This window comes from Ctenocephalides felis, unplaced genomic scaffold, assembly GCF_003426905.1.
Source record: "Ctenocephalides felis isolate EL2017-DRISC unplaced genomic scaffold, ASM342690v1 CF-g0.4_SCAFFOLD_03570, whole genome shotgun sequence".
Taxonomy (NCBI): domain Eukaryota; kingdom Metazoa; phylum Arthropoda; class Insecta; order Siphonaptera; family Pulicidae; genus Ctenocephalides; species Ctenocephalides felis.
In genome coordinates, this window is record NW_020539724.1 from 12,126,585 (window position 1) to 12,143,395 (window position 16,811).

At 28.9% G+C, this 16,811-nt stretch overlaps 1 protein-coding gene across 1 annotated transcript in view; it reads right to left on the bottom strand.

The window, feature by feature from the left end:
• LOC113382785 (RYamide receptor-like) overlaps nucleotides 1-16,811 on the bottom strand; it is a 69,148-nt gene that overhangs the window by 28,341 nt on the left and 23,996 nt on the right. The window contains exons 2-4 of the mRNA XM_026621015.1: nucleotides 15,332-16,049; nucleotides 14,297-14,455; nucleotides 7,872-8,070 (exon numbers count right to left, since the gene is read on the bottom strand). Of these exons, the coding sequence (XP_026476800.1) occupies nucleotides 7,872-8,070; nucleotides 14,297-14,455; nucleotides 15,332-15,813 (840 nt within the window). The 5' untranslated portion in view covers nucleotides 15,814-16,049. The remainder of the gene's footprint in view (nucleotides 1-7,871; nucleotides 8,071-14,296; nucleotides 14,456-15,331; nucleotides 16,050-16,811) is intronic.

Genomic DNA, 16,811 nt, shown 5'->3' on the forward strand with positions numbered 1-16,811 from the left:
TATATATATATATATATATATATATATAAAAATATCCAACACATAGTACACCATAAATCAATTCTGAAATATTGCCTCGCATCAAGAGTGTGCAGAATACAGAAAAGATATGAAATAATATTTTATTTATGGGTTCTTTTGTTCTTAAGATAAATTATACAACATAAAAATTAGAGCATGGATAATATTTAATGAATGGAATACAGAAAAGAAGAAATGCAAAAATAAAGAAATGAAGAAAAAAAGAACAGAAAAATAAAAAATGAGAAAAAAAGGAAATGCAAGAATGAAGAAACGAGGAAAGAAGGAAATGCAAGAATAAAGAAACAAGGAAAAGGAAATGCAAGAATGAAGAAATAAGGTGAAAAGGAAATGCAATAATGAAGAAATGAGGAAGAAAGCAAATGCAAGAATGAAGAAGTGAGGAAAGCAGGAAATGCAAGAATGAAAAAATTAGAACGAAAGGAAATGCAAAAATTAAGAAATGAGGAAGAAAAGAAATGCAAGAATGCAAAAATTAAGAAAAGAAGAAATGCAAAAATTAAGAAAAGAAGAAATGCGACAATAAGATATGAAAGAGAAAAAAATTAATATCAATGGATTAACAAGCAAATGAATGAGTAAAAAAATTTTAACATACAAAACTTTATCAAAAAGATTTAGAAATTCATCAAAAACGTAACGATGATTCCAATTATCCTTTTCTGCTGAATTTGATTTTTTAGTTCTTTTTAACAGATCAAATAAGTTCGATTCAATTCAATTCCCGATATTTAAATTAGCTGAAAAAGCGTTTTTTACAGGATTTCAGAAAATTAAAAACCAGTATTATATGTTTGAAATACTCAATATTAAATATAAAAATCTGTATGTAATATAAGAATGTCTCCAGAGAACTGCATATGGGAAATATTAATTATCTGAAACCGAAGACGAACTAATTGTAAGTGATTTTAATCGAAGGAATTATAATCTATGTCGCTATATTGCTCAGGGAAATGTAATCAATATTATTACCTACATACACGATTAAATTTCAAGTCTAAGTGCACTTGGAATTAATCTCAGGCATTTATTAATTATGTGCGAGTTCCACGACAAGGATAAATAAGCACTAAACTTGCGAGGAAATTGAATTAATGGATACATTTGCAAGTTGAGTGCAGTGTAATGCATTCAGAAGATTCATATCAGCGTTATAAAAAGTAATGAATTTTAATTTTGAAACATTTTTTTTGTCCCAATTTGCTTTACGAATTTTCAGTACAATTATAATATATATTTCATCAAAGGAGCCCACTTATGTATTCAGAAGATATATCTTAAAAAATTTACTTCGTACCAAGCTTTTATTTAAATTCTGGCAAAATACTATGGACCAACTAATTCTAAAAATTACTGAAGTAAAAGTAAATCTACAAACGTTAGAATTTTCGTGAAAAAATTCGAGTGCTTCAATAAGAAAGTAAACAAGAACAAATGAATATAAAGTAAAATCTTCAACAAGGAATAAGTAAGTGGTCTTTAAAATAAGAATAAGTGGTATAAACTCTCAGATTTACTCTTGAGGTAGATTTTTGAAGATTGATTTATTTTGTACGAAAATTGGGATCACGAATTTTGCAAAAAAAAGTTTTTTATGGTAACATACACTAGATGAATCTCATATGCAAAAATAATAAAAATTGATTCGTTTGAAACTTGTTGCATCTAATTTTTATTACTTCTGTATGAGACATTCATCTTATAAAGTTAAAAATTGTATAATTGTTAACTTCGTTCGTCTCTAATCATTCGTTTATTGTCTCTAAATATACTCTCTACAATTTTCATCTCCATATGTTACTATTTACCTCTTACAATATATAATCTACTCATACATATACATCATTCAACATTCGGTTAAGAGTGTAATTAGAGACAATAAACGAGTGATTAGAGACAAACGAAGTTATCAGTATATTACATCCTTGAGAGTTTTCATTACAGCTGTGCCTTTTTGATAAATTATTGAAAGGCGAATGCAGAAATCTATTTTAAATAAATTGCATATAAAGTGCACTTATGTAGCGAACGCTTCTATTGTCGAGGTACTACAGATAATATTTGAAAATGCATGTAATGTCAAAATAAAAGGAACTCTATCCAATATATATATATATATATATATATATATATATATATATATACATATATTTATATAGGATTATGATCCCATATATATTACATTAAAAGTTCGTGTGTTTATTAACCGAGAAAACTTATGCAAGGCCAGACCTTGTTCTTGCGACAAAATGAGGTTCGTGAATTAGTTAATCCTTGTAAATTCTCCCTGGGGCGTATTTAACATATTTCATAACATGTCTCAACTCATCACATATTCATGTCGTGATATGGAAAATCTTTATTGAAAAGTTTTTGTCACTCCTTAACCCGAAAGACAAAACACAGAGGAGATTTTACCAGAAAATCTAATTGTGTAATATACGTATACATATATTCGTAAGGCTTAGTGCATATAAAAGCAAGACTATGGGTTTCAATTTTTTTGTTTATTGACTTGCTGATGTTGCATTATTTCATAATTATTAGACTTATGAAAATTATGCAATCTGATCGTCTATTTAAAAAAAATATAATCAGTATGTTAAAATATTAGTGTAATTTATTTAATTTTTTATTGCTCTTGGTATACTAACTCTTGCTCATTTAGTTTTTAATAAAATCCAAATTGGTTATATATAAATAAATTTTACCAACATACATCGTGAAAGCAATTCTGTTATATTACTAAATAGATTTTAGAGATCATTTTTCTATTTTTTTCTAAAACTACTTTCTATAAAAATATAATAGCGAGCTTTCATCAACTACTTTCAAGCTCAGAGCATCAATCAAAAAGCTGCAACGTAATTTCTTTTACAAATGATATGCAGCGCTTCATGAAAAATAAAGCTCTTATTTGCCTTCAAATAGCTCCTTGTTGTTCATAAATTATATCCCTATCAAAATGAATAAATATCAGACTTCGTTTAATATAAATTGTTCAAGCGAAATCCTTAAGGATTAGTTTCAGTCGATGCATATTCAACTTTGAGAAAAGGTCAAATATTGATTGAAGGCGTTGGAAATGAATTATAGAAAAATTTATGGATTTATGTAAATTCAAATTAAATTAGTGGCATTATGGCTTGAATCATGTAAATTTTATCGTGCGTATTTTATAGATAAAATAATTTTTTTCAACGGCTGAGCTCTGCATTTTCCAAAAACTAATCAGCACATTTCGTCATCAATATGTATCGTACTTATATATAAACATATATGAATATATATAAACATTATATATATATATATATATATATATATATATATATATTTGTGTGTATCTAATTTATCTCCTGAGAAGATTTATTTATTTGTATCAAGTCATTTAATCAAGAAATTCATAACGTTTTCTTCGTTAAGCGTTTTATCACATACAAAGAAAACGAACATTTTTCCATTCTTCTCTTGAGAGTATTTTACGAGTAATATATAGTTATGGAATGTGATATTACGTACAATACAGGAGTCAGAAAATAATACGAGAACAAAATTGCTTTATTTTATTTCTGACAATGGACTGTTGCCTAGTGAAACCATAGCTTGATTGGGAAATTTGTTATTCGTAGAAATGGCTATATAAAAATATTGAAAAAAAAATTAAATAGAGGGCAAAGATCCAATTTGACTCTGAGAAAATATTGTGTGAACCAAACCAATTAAATATTAATAACACATATCAAACAAACAATTAACTGACTGGGCTCAGTAAAACTTTCAACTTTGCAAGTTTTCAAAAATTTGTCTGATCTTTGTTACCCAGAGGGCAAAAATATCCATCAATTCATTTTTGAAAACTGATTTTTTAAAGATTTCTACAAAAACTTACACAACTAGAAATATAATTTGTATACTCCCTTAACTGTGTTCTATATTATTCTGTCTTTTAGCAAACCTCACCTAGTAACACAAAATAGCCTCTAATTTCCTATTTGATATCAAACACCATCATGTGCGGACACATCGTCCGCTTGAATTACGTTTCTAATTAAAACAGGAACCACAAATTGTATTACTATATACGATATGTATTCACTAATTAGATGGTTCAACGGAAATATATATTTCTAGGCAAATAATCCGATGACAGACATCCAAGTTCTACTGTCAACTGTTAGGAGAGTTTATAAGAAGAATATAATATTTTAGCCCGCGGGCTGTGTGCTACGCATGACGTTGTTAAAGATAAACATTTATTTAGGAAAAATTGTAAAAATATATGAGGAATTCGGAACATTGACATATTTTTAGTAGAAAGTACTCTTGGCGTTGTGAAAAAATTTATAGAACATGAAGTCTGCATCCGAGAGCTATTAATTGATGGTCGATGGTTCCATATTTTAGATTCTACCCAAATACTCAACAAAAATATCACCAAAATTAGCACTTTACTGCTCAATAAACAAATTTAGTTTACAAATATATAAACAATTGAATATTACATACGTATTCCTCAAAAAGTATTCGAAACACATTCGTAATATTTCTGTATCAGCCTTCTAACTGACTCGTAAATTCACTGTGTAATTTTCAGCACCTCAAATTAAAAAAAAATCTATAATATAACTTGATCCTACGAGTCATTTGCGATTTATTACTAAATGATTGTTGTCCATATTTTCGACAATTCGCCTACTTTTTGTTTGAAGCTTCTATGGTTTCGGGAAGGCGAGATTATTTAAAGGAATGAACTTTGCCTGTGGATGATATATTGAAAATTTAAAGATTTGCGAAAATATTCTCTGAACGCATTTCAAATTATCAACCACAAACATATTCAAATTTAATTGGATTTTTTTAAATTATATCTCATAAATCAATCCGCCTTAAGCGAGTTATTAGTTTATCAACCTAAAAAATGTTTAGACTAATACATATTTTATATTGGTAAATTATATTTTGATCGACACATCTGTTTTATTTTAAATAAGCACTAGACGATTTGTTACAAAAATAAACATATAAAATGTAATTATTTACGTCTAATAACGTTCTCGAAAAGATTGATGAGGAATTTTAATTACACGGCTTAAACAACTCGTGCGAATATTTTCTAAATTGATTTTCAAATAATATTATAAAAAATAACATGACCGATTTGCAACATTATAAAATTTTATATAAAGAAAAGTTTTCAGCAATAAAGCTGGAGCTTTGAAGTTGGCGAAAGCTCTCATAGAAGTTAAGTTGAGAGAAGAAATATTAAGAAAAATTATTTCTCCTAAATTGTACTCGGGTTCGGTGTGACAATTGATATAAATTGTATTTAGTAGACATTACGGTTTACTTTCTCTAATAAATCATAACCCGTTTATAACAACGCGGAAAGATAAAATAATGTAACCATACTCCGTGTAACTGTGTTGTTTTTTATGCTAAATTATGAGAATTTTCAGCATACAAATTCGTTCATTGTTCAAACGTTTTGCGAGCTTAAAACCCTTATTAAAGAGTATTATCGAAGGATTGCGAAGCTTATCTGTTGTTCTGAACGTAAAAACTTTCGAAAGAGGGTAGACCATGAAATGATTTGCGAGCGAAGGCGGCTTTAGCTGAATTATGCTCAATACGCATAAAAAAGATAAGAAAATTTGTATGGAAAGTACTAGATTATCCAGTACATAAAAGCTTGTTTGTGGCCCAAGCTTTGGCCTTGCAACCACAAAGTTGCCGAGAAAATTCCTACGGAAAACTGATATAACTAACTTCTGCCTGATATCAAGGTTTCATAGACGACCTTGTATATGCAAGACTTAATCACATACAAGCTCAAACAGATTTAAAGATCTCTTGATAATAAATATGGAAGTGCTGCTTTCGAATATTAACTATGCAATTTCTCAAAATTTACTCCTGCAAATTAGTATGTAAAGCTTCACATATTATTACAATCCACGGTGTTTGTTGTCGGCAAATCATGATTTGATGGAGTCGTGTTTGTGATGAATATAAATCAAAGTTATGGAGATTATTTGCTTCATAACATATCAAACGGAAGATAGTGCAACGATAATTCAACCAGAAACGTTACTGCGATGTTGAATATGTTCTGCCCTGTGGAACAATATGAACTAGAAACTTAGATTGATCTTCAATCTTAATTGATTTGAATGTAATTGATTGAATGGAGTATGTATGTATCTACAATTAGTATACATAGGGGTGCTAGGGGCTTATTGAAATAAGGATAAGTGGTAACAGACGTTTTTCAATAGGATCTTAAATTTATATTAAAATATTTATTTATCTCCATTCGTCACTTTCGATTTTTGGCCTCCTCTTCTCCTTGGTGCTACGTCGTGATATTTAAAATTACTCGCCCTCCCCCAGCAAACATCACGTGTATTTTTATATATATAAAATATTTCGAATTTACGAAAGAACCATAAAATTTGATTTTTTTTTCAATTCATCAGATGAAAAAATAAATCACGTGATATCTTTTTAGATCCCTCTTTCCCCACGTGATTTTTTGTAATTTTTTGTCAAACCCTCCTATACACCAATACTGCAAATTCGAGTAGCTAGTTTATGGGTAAAAACTAATAAAATTATTTATATTAAATGATATTTCAATAAACTGTCTATTTCGTATGAATTAAAAATTTAGCGACCCCCTTATAATATGAAATAATACGCACGATTTACATTTCGGAATTATGGATTCATATTTTTGAAGTAAAACTTCTTTAGGCGCGACTAGAGTGTAAATCCGTACAAATGTAACGGAAGTCCGTTACGTCCGAACTGTTTGTCATTTGCACTCGATGAGATCATTTCTATACGGGTCGATTGGGATTAGTCGTCGTGTATGTGAATAGAGATCTGCCGTTATATGCGTACGGGCATCAACGTTGTATGAGTGCCGATATCAACAAAGAATTCGGCACAGAAAGATAAACATTTTAAAGTTACATCGTAGTACAAATCTTGATTTAATGAAAAATGCCTAAATCAGAAGAATATTTTACCTGTTCCTTGAAAATAATAAAACAAATTAAACATTTGTGCCGTGTACTAAACGTAAGTTTATTGATTAGAAATTATTTCTATATTATTCGTAGTTTCTATAAATCTTTAAAGTTGGAAATAGAAAATATTTTTTAGGCAAGGCAGATATTACAGCTGTTTAAAGAATGGGATTATATCGCAAGCGAAAAAGTAAAAAACATACAAGCAGTCAATGAATGTATGTTAATTTTAATTACATGAAGTTCTTCAAACACAATAACATGATGAGTGAAGTTGCGAAAACAATATTTGTTTAGGTATTGTTTAACATAATCCACTGTGTGAACAAATATTATAGAATTTATTAATCCGCGAATTATTAAATAATTACTTTATTTCTCTAATGAAGGTTGATTTCTAAATGGTAATTACAATGACAAACCGATCATGTCATATTTGAAGTATAACTTTAATTACATTATTGTTTTGTAATATTATACATATTTTCAATGCTATTATAAATAAATATTTATAATTTATTATTATATAAATGTGTATTATGGTTGGCACTAATAAATGTGTGCATCACGATACACGTGTTACCATATTACTAATAAACATTATTTAAAATTGTTATAAGATGTATTTATTTCTACTCAAATGCCATCTTGTACAATAGCAAATAAGTTTTACTTCAACCGCGTGTGAACCTTACGCGCATTCCTTTTTTTTATGTAATTTACGCCATAAACATCATTTTTCAAATAATTTATTATGTTTCAATCAACGCATGCAAATAAAATCAATTATCTCACCTTTCGTTTGGATCGCGCCATCCTCTGGTCCCTGGAATCGACCGCCTCCCCCGGGGGTCTTTTGCCCCACACCGCGATCGCGATGCGGGTGTACGTAAACATCAGAACTGCCAGCGGTGCAACAAATTGCAGACCCATGAGCGCCATGCTGTAGTAGTACGAGTGACGCTCCGAAGGCCATTCTTCGCGACAAATTACTCTGAGAAGAAAAGATAAATGGTATATTAGAATTTATAGAAAAGATGTGGTGAAAAAGTTAGGATTACTTAAATTATTATTCTCGTACAACAAACCCCTGTTTTGTAATAGTCATTTTGGTAATTAAATCAAGTTTCATTCCCCTTTCAGCTGAATTTAGATTTTTGAGATTATGGTAAAACTTAAATCTTTCTTCAATAAACTATTTATATTAGGTGTTGTCCACTCCTAAAAACTTTTCAATTTTTAACTTTACCGTAGGGTAAGTTATAGTCATTGCAAAAAATTGGAAAATGAAAATTTTTATATATCTTTGTTTTAAAGGCTTCTGAACATTTTGGCATATCTTAGAAACAAATGATGTATAGGTATGCGGATACTTTCACACATTATGAATGATATCTCGGCCAAATGATGAGCTACGGATTTGAAATTTGATATATCGGATTTTCTCGGAAATACCTATAAAATGGCATCAAAACCATTTAAATAGCAGGGTGGGGCTAATTCTGTATGGAAACACGCCCAATCCCTTTTTGTCGACGATTTCAGGAATATAGATCAACCGATTTAAATAATTCAAAAAACATTTAATTCGTATTGATAAGGAGACGTGCTAATTACTTTTGGGCAAAGCAGATCTACCCGTTTCGAAGATAAGGAGCAAAAAGAGCCAAAAATAGGAACTCAGTTTTTGAGAGAACGCAGCATCGGATTTGAATAATTCAAAAGAACATTTTACTAGTATTGACAAAAAGAGGATTTGATTAAATCTTAAGAAAGACAGGTCTATCGGCTTCAAAAATAGAGTAAAAAAAGTTAAAAAAATGACATATGGGGTCAAAAATGATCATTAGATATACGCACATCAAATTATCAGATATCTTACACAGATTTTATTAATAGGTGTAAATTTTGTTTACATGTATCAATGTTTATCTGGAAACTGCGACGCGGCGCTTACGAGCTTTGATATTTATTTTCTTTCTGCTCTGAAAAAAAGTGATTTTTTTTTTATTTTAAATTTTTGGTACGGTAAATTCCAGCAATTTGCCTTAAGGCACGACGCCATGCATCACTAGTTATCAATTATTTTCCTTTATTAAATTATTTATTAAAAATAATTTACTTATGTTTATACTCATGGTCTTGAAATGTTTATAACTTTAACATAAATTAGTAAAATAAAGCATAGAAAAATGTAGTAATTTTATATTTTCAACGACATGCATCGCAAAAATAAGAGTTCACGAATGAGAAGAACCAGAAACTTTGTTATTTATGAGAATAAAATTTTTACTTCTAGAGTTTGTTCACAAAGTGAAATTATTACATACTTCATATTTTATTTTTCTGTTTAGCACAAGATAAAATTTCTTGTTTTTGAACTATAAGATAGTTTATCCTTGACATAAATGACATTTTGTGCTAAAATATGTCTGACCCAAGAAAAAAAATATATATTTAAATATATATAAGCTAAATTTTAATAAAATACATTATATAATATATATGAAATACAATATATAATATAATGTTGTAGTTATATACGGTACTTTAAAAGAGGTATTTAAAATATTCAGTTTGCATTTTGCAGAATATTTTGTATATTTAGTTCATGCCACAATGAACCCCTATCAGCATACATTAAATTTCTATAATGGTTTTATCGAACGTTTTAAACGAAAATTATTTAAATTTCTATCGACATTCATAATAATCAGACTAATTAATACAAAAATAATTAAAATAAAAACATTTTCATACTGCAAATTTTGCACCTTTGTTAAAAACAATGCAGTAAAATGTTTCGTGTGAATTTTGTACTAAAAGCATATTTTGAGATACTCAAGTAAATTTTTAAGCTTTAAACTGATAGGTAAATTAATTATTTAGAATCAAAGATTAATCTGATAATATTTATTAGAATCTCAGAAACTCTTACAAAATATGTACTTTAAAACATGTTAGTATATGAGATTATTTGACGTGGATTTACAAAAATTACCCAGTTTTCAAATAGTCGCGCGTTTATATTATAATTTACATTCAGTTTATATTATAATTTACATTCAGTCCTGGTTATGTTTGTATATCGTACAAACCAGATACAGAAAACATTCGCATATTTTATGATGCAGACATTTTATGGCATATATATATTTTTCCACGTGTTTTATACCAAGCAAAGCCATAAGCCATAAAGATTACTGGATTTATTATAGAACATAGAGCCTTACTTTCTAAAACGACTTGCTCATGTAGATTATTTCATATCATGGTATCTAGACATCAACATATATAGAAATCATAAGAGGGTAGACATGTGAAAAATGAATTACATAAAAACTGTTAATATTAATAAAAAAAATCTAATAACTAGGTCTAAGTAGTTTCAATAAGTATTGCGAATGTTTACTATGTTAACAAAATTTTCTTAGAGCGATTACATTCCTCAACATCACATTCATTATGTAATTAGCATTTAACTCAAGTATTCAACAATTTCTGATGTAGAATAGGAGTATTATGCAGCTTTTCTCATATTCTAGAGTTTCATTATTATAAGCCGCTGTTCAGCTCTTATTTATAATTCGTTCCATTATGAATCTCATCTAAAGTACAGAATAGTTTCCAACTAATTCCTACAAACATAAAACCATAAATTCAGCTGCTTTTGCTTGCTTTTATTATTCAAACAGGCCACAAGGGTAAATCCTTTTAATTCGTAATTAAAATTAAAAATGCAATCTTGTGGTCTTAAGAAGTCTCTGCATAATTTTTAAGAAAAGGCAAACTGAGAAGTAGTATAAAAAATGATAAAAAGATAGTGCATTTATAAAATTTGTTTAAACTGTTCTGAATTTTATTTTAAATTAATCTGCGACACTCAACGTATTTTTTTTAAAGGTTATAATCTTTGTGGCTATCCATGGCATGATAATTTACCACCATTGTAGAGTAGAAGTTAGTAGTCTGAAAACTCAAATTATATAAGCCGTAGTATAATTTTATAGTTATTCTAATTTACAACGAAATTGTTCGAACGTATTTTCGTTTTATTATATCAGCCGTGAAGGTGGTAATCTTCATGGCATTGAGCTTTACACGAAATTGTTGCTAACCCTGGTAGAGGGGGTAGCGGAGTGTTTTAATGAAACTAATTGTTTGCTTCTAAAATAAAAGTCCGCAAAATAACATGTTTAATAAGTAATAAATAAATACATCTTCGATTATAACGTAGTGACAAACAGTGACTGTAATAAAAACTGCAACAAATACATAATATACAAACAAATCAGTGTTTAATACAGTTCACAGCTATAAGGGTTAAATTATAACCCAACAACCTGAGTTGCAATAGAAAATACTTAGAAATTCTATAACTAAGTAACATAAATACAAAAATATTTCACAATAATTTGCATGAATGCATAAAAAATTTAATTACCATTTGCAATTATTCTTGCTCCAATTAAATCCAATATGTTTCTATAAATGCATTATTTACAATCTATTAATTTAATCCACAGTACTATATTCTAATTACTCTCATCGATAGAAATCTAAATACATTTTCAAATAATGTGTCATTACATTATTATTTATTCATGCCCAGCAATATGGTTGTACGGTTTTAATATTTAATTTAACACGTTCATCGGTTATATCTCTGACACAAATGCATTTTTGTATTTATTATTAAAGAAAAAAGTAGTGGTTTGTATAATAATTAGCTAATTGATTTCAGAAGTTACTTTTTGTAATATGTTTTTATTATTTATTACTTTAAAATACAAAATATTGATAAATGTCTTGATTATTACGTAGCGGCCAAATCGGCAAGATGACTAGTTCAAAATAAATAATGAAAAATATTATATAATATACATGATATGAATAAGTTTAGAATATTATGCAATAGAAATATTAATACCATAGATATCTACTTTGTCAATATAATTTGTCGTTAAATTTTTACCTATTTATATAAAAAATAGATTGTTGAATCCAATTTTAACAAACGACATCTTTCTAATTTATCATCTGGTAGAAATTACCGTATCACTTGCAACTACTCATTAAAGACTGAATAACATCTATTTTACTCATTAGAACTTTTCTCCTTATTTAAACCATTTTCAACTCAATTAATTAATTCAAGAGACATTTTCACATTAAAGTTCTATAAAAAGCTAATTTAGATTCAATGCGGCATCGTGCAAGAAATTTAACTTTCTGTTGCGGAAACTGCATGCAATTTATTTTATAATGTATAAGATAATTGCAAGAAAAAAACTTAAAAAACAATGTTTTATCAGGGCAATGGAAAATATATTAAAAATATAGTATTTCTTTTCTCCTTTGGAAAAATATCCAAGTTGACATGTATACCAAATTAAAAGAATTCTTTTCAAATTGTAACACTTTGCACTTTGTTGCACTCATTAAAACAATTTATTCCTTCTATAATATGTAACTATATATTTCAATATATAATATATAAACCCAATTAAATATATCAAGCACTACCTATTAATGATCAACATTAATTTATATACCACCATTTAGTGTTTCGTTTTATGTATGCATTTCACATTTTCACGAATCAATTTACATCAATAAATTCAGTATTCACATTTTAATTACAGTGTAAATTGATCTACTGATGAACGCTGTTAATTATTTATTTCACTTGAAATGTAATTATCAGTACTAATATGTTTTGATATCGTGTTTATATAATACTGTACCATTTATAAAAAAAAAAATCTGTTATTGAGCAATAATAACTTAAGCTACAAATTAGAGATAGACAACAAATAATAGAAATAGAGTATGGTAAAAATTTAAGATTTTTTTTAAGATCAACAAAATCTTTATTAAAATTCAGTGAATATGAAGAATAGATTATAGAAAAAACAACCCATTGATTCACTATAAGTAATCAGGGCTCTCACTGGAGAGTTTCCTAAACGAGCCACATTTTTACGTTTTTGAGTTCCATATAATGTACTTAGATTCCGATTGCTAATTAAATTTCCGATTAAATTTGCAAATGAAAACAAAAAAATTAGAATAATTTTAAAAATCTATTAAAAACTTTCAGCGACATCAAGGGAGATAAACTATTCCATTACTAAAATCGATTATTATGTAATAGGGGTTAGTGGTAACAGTCTGAAAATTTAGGCTTTAAAGTGTATTAATTGCGCAAAAAAATCTTAGGGGTGTAAGGGATAACCCTTACTTCTTCTGGGTATAAAAAATAAATGTTATCCATTTTTTAGTCCTACAAATTGTAATTAAAGATCGGTAAAGTTTTTTCGAAAGAGAATAAAATCTATAAAATGACTATTACATAATAGAGGTTTTGGTAGAAAGGTAAAAATTTAAGCCTGAATGTGTTTTAATTGTGCATTGAACAAGAAAAATTTTTTTAGGGATGTAAGGGGCCCACACTTACATCTCAGTTCTACTGATTGTAATTAAAAATTTGTCCAACCGTTTCGGAAAAGTGTAGAAAATATAAAATGACTATTATGAAATTGGGGTTTGTGGTAAGAGTTTCAATTGCGCATTACAATAAAAGACAAATAAATGTTAGGAGTGTAAGGATCAGCCCTAATTTCTTCTGGGTAAGAAAAATAGATGTTACCCAATTCTCAGTTTTGCTAAAAGTAATTAAAAATCGATCAAGACGTTTCGGAAGAGTATAAAAATTATAAAATAGCTATTACGAAATAGAGATTTCTCGTAGGTGTGTGAAAATTTAGGGCTAAATGTGTTACAATAAAAGAAAAATCTTTAGGGCTTCCAGCTTTGGAGCTTCAGAGACTTTGCAAAGAAGCTGATGTAAATTTTGTAAGAACTCAGTTATATTAATTAGAAGTTGTTATAGTAACAATCACAAAACCCCATACGATACACGTACAGAACATTCAAAACGAATATTCATGGTTATTCTCATATAGTCGATTTTTCACGTTCCGAGAATAATAGATGAAATATGCATCAAAGGCAATAAATCCAAAATTATAGTCACCCTTACTTCTTCTGGGTATGAAAAATGGATGTCACCTAATTTTCAGCCCTACAAATTGTAATTAAAAATTGGTCAAACCGTTTTGGAAGAGTATAAAAACTACCATGACATGTGTATTATATATATATATATATATATATATATATATATATATATTTCGAATTATTACTAAATTACTAACTTGTTGCACTCCTGATGCCAGCTCGCCGGCTGGCTGAGCTTCGAAACGGCTGGAATTGGCAGCGCCGTGAGGAACGCGATCGCCCACACGAGCACAATTATGGCCTTCGCGCTGCGCTTGGTCAGTCTCGGTTTCAGGGGCCACATTATGGCCATGTACCTGGAATGAACACTTTCAATTACAACTGACCCCTCATCCATTTGCAAATTACAGGCAATTTAGAAGTAAATTGCGGGTAGAAATAGAAAGGATGCTGTTATACCCAATTAGGTAAAGAAAAAGATGTAGTAAATATTTATATCTATTCTTGGATAAGCCTTCTCGTTTGTCTTAATACTTGCTTTTAGTAAAATGAAAAAAATACTTTGATTTCATTCTTGGGATATTGGTGACGAAGTAATCTTTTAGGCGATACCCAAAAATGCAATACGCTTTTTTGACTCTTGTTCAATAAAAAAATTGTATTAACAGATAGTGGTGACAAAGTAATTTTTTAGGCGATACCAAGAATTGCAATTCGACAAGGATCAAATCTATCTAATTCAATTCTTTTGGTCTAGCTCGCTTATAGTTCAGTAAATTTTAATGAAAATATTGTATTATGTAGGTTAGTAAAAAATAGTTATATGAATTTTATAGAGTATAAAAGTAACAACTCAGTTTGAATAATTAATTCCGTATAATAACATCTATAAATATATAGAGCAGATAATCCACAGGCTACTAGAAACAACCAGTTAGTATTTGAAACTTCCACTTGTTAGTTGCAATTTGCATGTAAATTGCAACTCTAAAGGATTCTATTACACTATTTTCAGGTATATTATGCAGATGCCGAATAATTACAATTTACCCTAGAAAATTGATGTAAATTTGAATAATCTCCTAGAAAAGTGCGAAACGGGACGGAATATTAAGCATTTTGAAGTTCTAGATTATAGTAAGAGACTAAATTTCCTAATCGCGAGTAAAGATGTAGTTTGAAAAAGATCTTATTATATACTATTCATATATTGTATCTATTTATTTTATTACCTGTCCACACTGATGGCCACCAAGGTGTACGCGCTGACCAGAACACTCACAGCTTGCGAAAAATTCACCAAATGGCACATGATCATCCCGAAAGGCCAATGATGCAATATCAATATTGACACAAAAGTAAAAGGAATGCAAAACACCGACATCAATATATCTCCGACTGCCAAATTCACAATAAATAAATTCGTGACAGTCCTCATCCTCGGCGACCTCTGAACTATGAAACACACTAAACCATTTCCAGCAACTGCCAAGAAAAATATGGAGCAGTATAGAAAATATACCAAGGCTCTGAAATATGAAGATGATAGTGGTTGTTGTAGGAAACTCTCGTCGCAATTAAATGACCCATTTGTGTTGTAGAAAGTCAGGTCTTCGGAGAAATTCGAAGTTAAATTTTGGAATTCTATGGATTGGTATAGAGGGAATAGTTGATCACTGTCGGATACCAAGATCACATGTTCTTCGGAATCCATGGTTGTCTTGTATGATCTTGGAGGTTGATCTAACAAAAATCCATTATGAACAGATGTTGACTCGTATTTTCAGAGCCTTGCCATCTTTTTGCGTCAACACTAAATGTTAATAACATTCTTTTCAGGATATGGTGTAGAAATTTTAGAAACTTTTTAATTCATAACATTGAACTTCATTTTGAGTGCATACTGTTCAGGCATGGACCATTCAGAATTAGCTGGAGTAAGTTCATAGCCTGAAAGAGAAACAAAAATTTGGTAAAAACTACAGAGTTAATACAAAACTTAGTTTAAGTTGTTGACAAATTAATTGATATGTATCAATTATCTAATAATAATTTTCAATCTATTCCTAAGTGTTCTTTCCAAGAATAGAATTGAACATCCCCGACGTTCATTTTTCGCATCAGCGATCATTTGACTTTAATAAAGGATCAACAACCCATCAAATAAGCAGCCAAAATTGTTTGATGTGGTTTCATAGTTAATAAACGTATAATTTAATCCATATCTGGACGTATTTTAATTAAAAGATTCATCAACTGTCTTTAAGACAAGAAAAGATTCATTAAATTAAGAAAATTGAATAATTATGATCGATTTTGATTGAGATTTATTCGGTTCAGAAATGAAAATAATTTATGATTAAGTCTAGACGCATTGTTAAAGATTATCAATTATGACTTGAAAGAAAATAAATCACACGAAAAAGATCATTTGATGAAATTATACAGTAGAAAAGGTTTTATTTTAATGAGCAGGCGGTTCTTGAAAGATGTATGTGTAGCAGGGAAAATTAAATGATTTGCACGTGTAATTTAATTATAAATGTATCATATTTTCAACCTCCAAATAATATGTTTATATTTTTCAAGGCAATTCCAAATCGTTTGACACCACAATTAAAAAAAAGTGTCCGAATAAAATACTCGAGTACTATCACTGGAAATTTTTTTGTCTAGTATTAATATTTCTTTTTTTATAAGGTTCAATATATA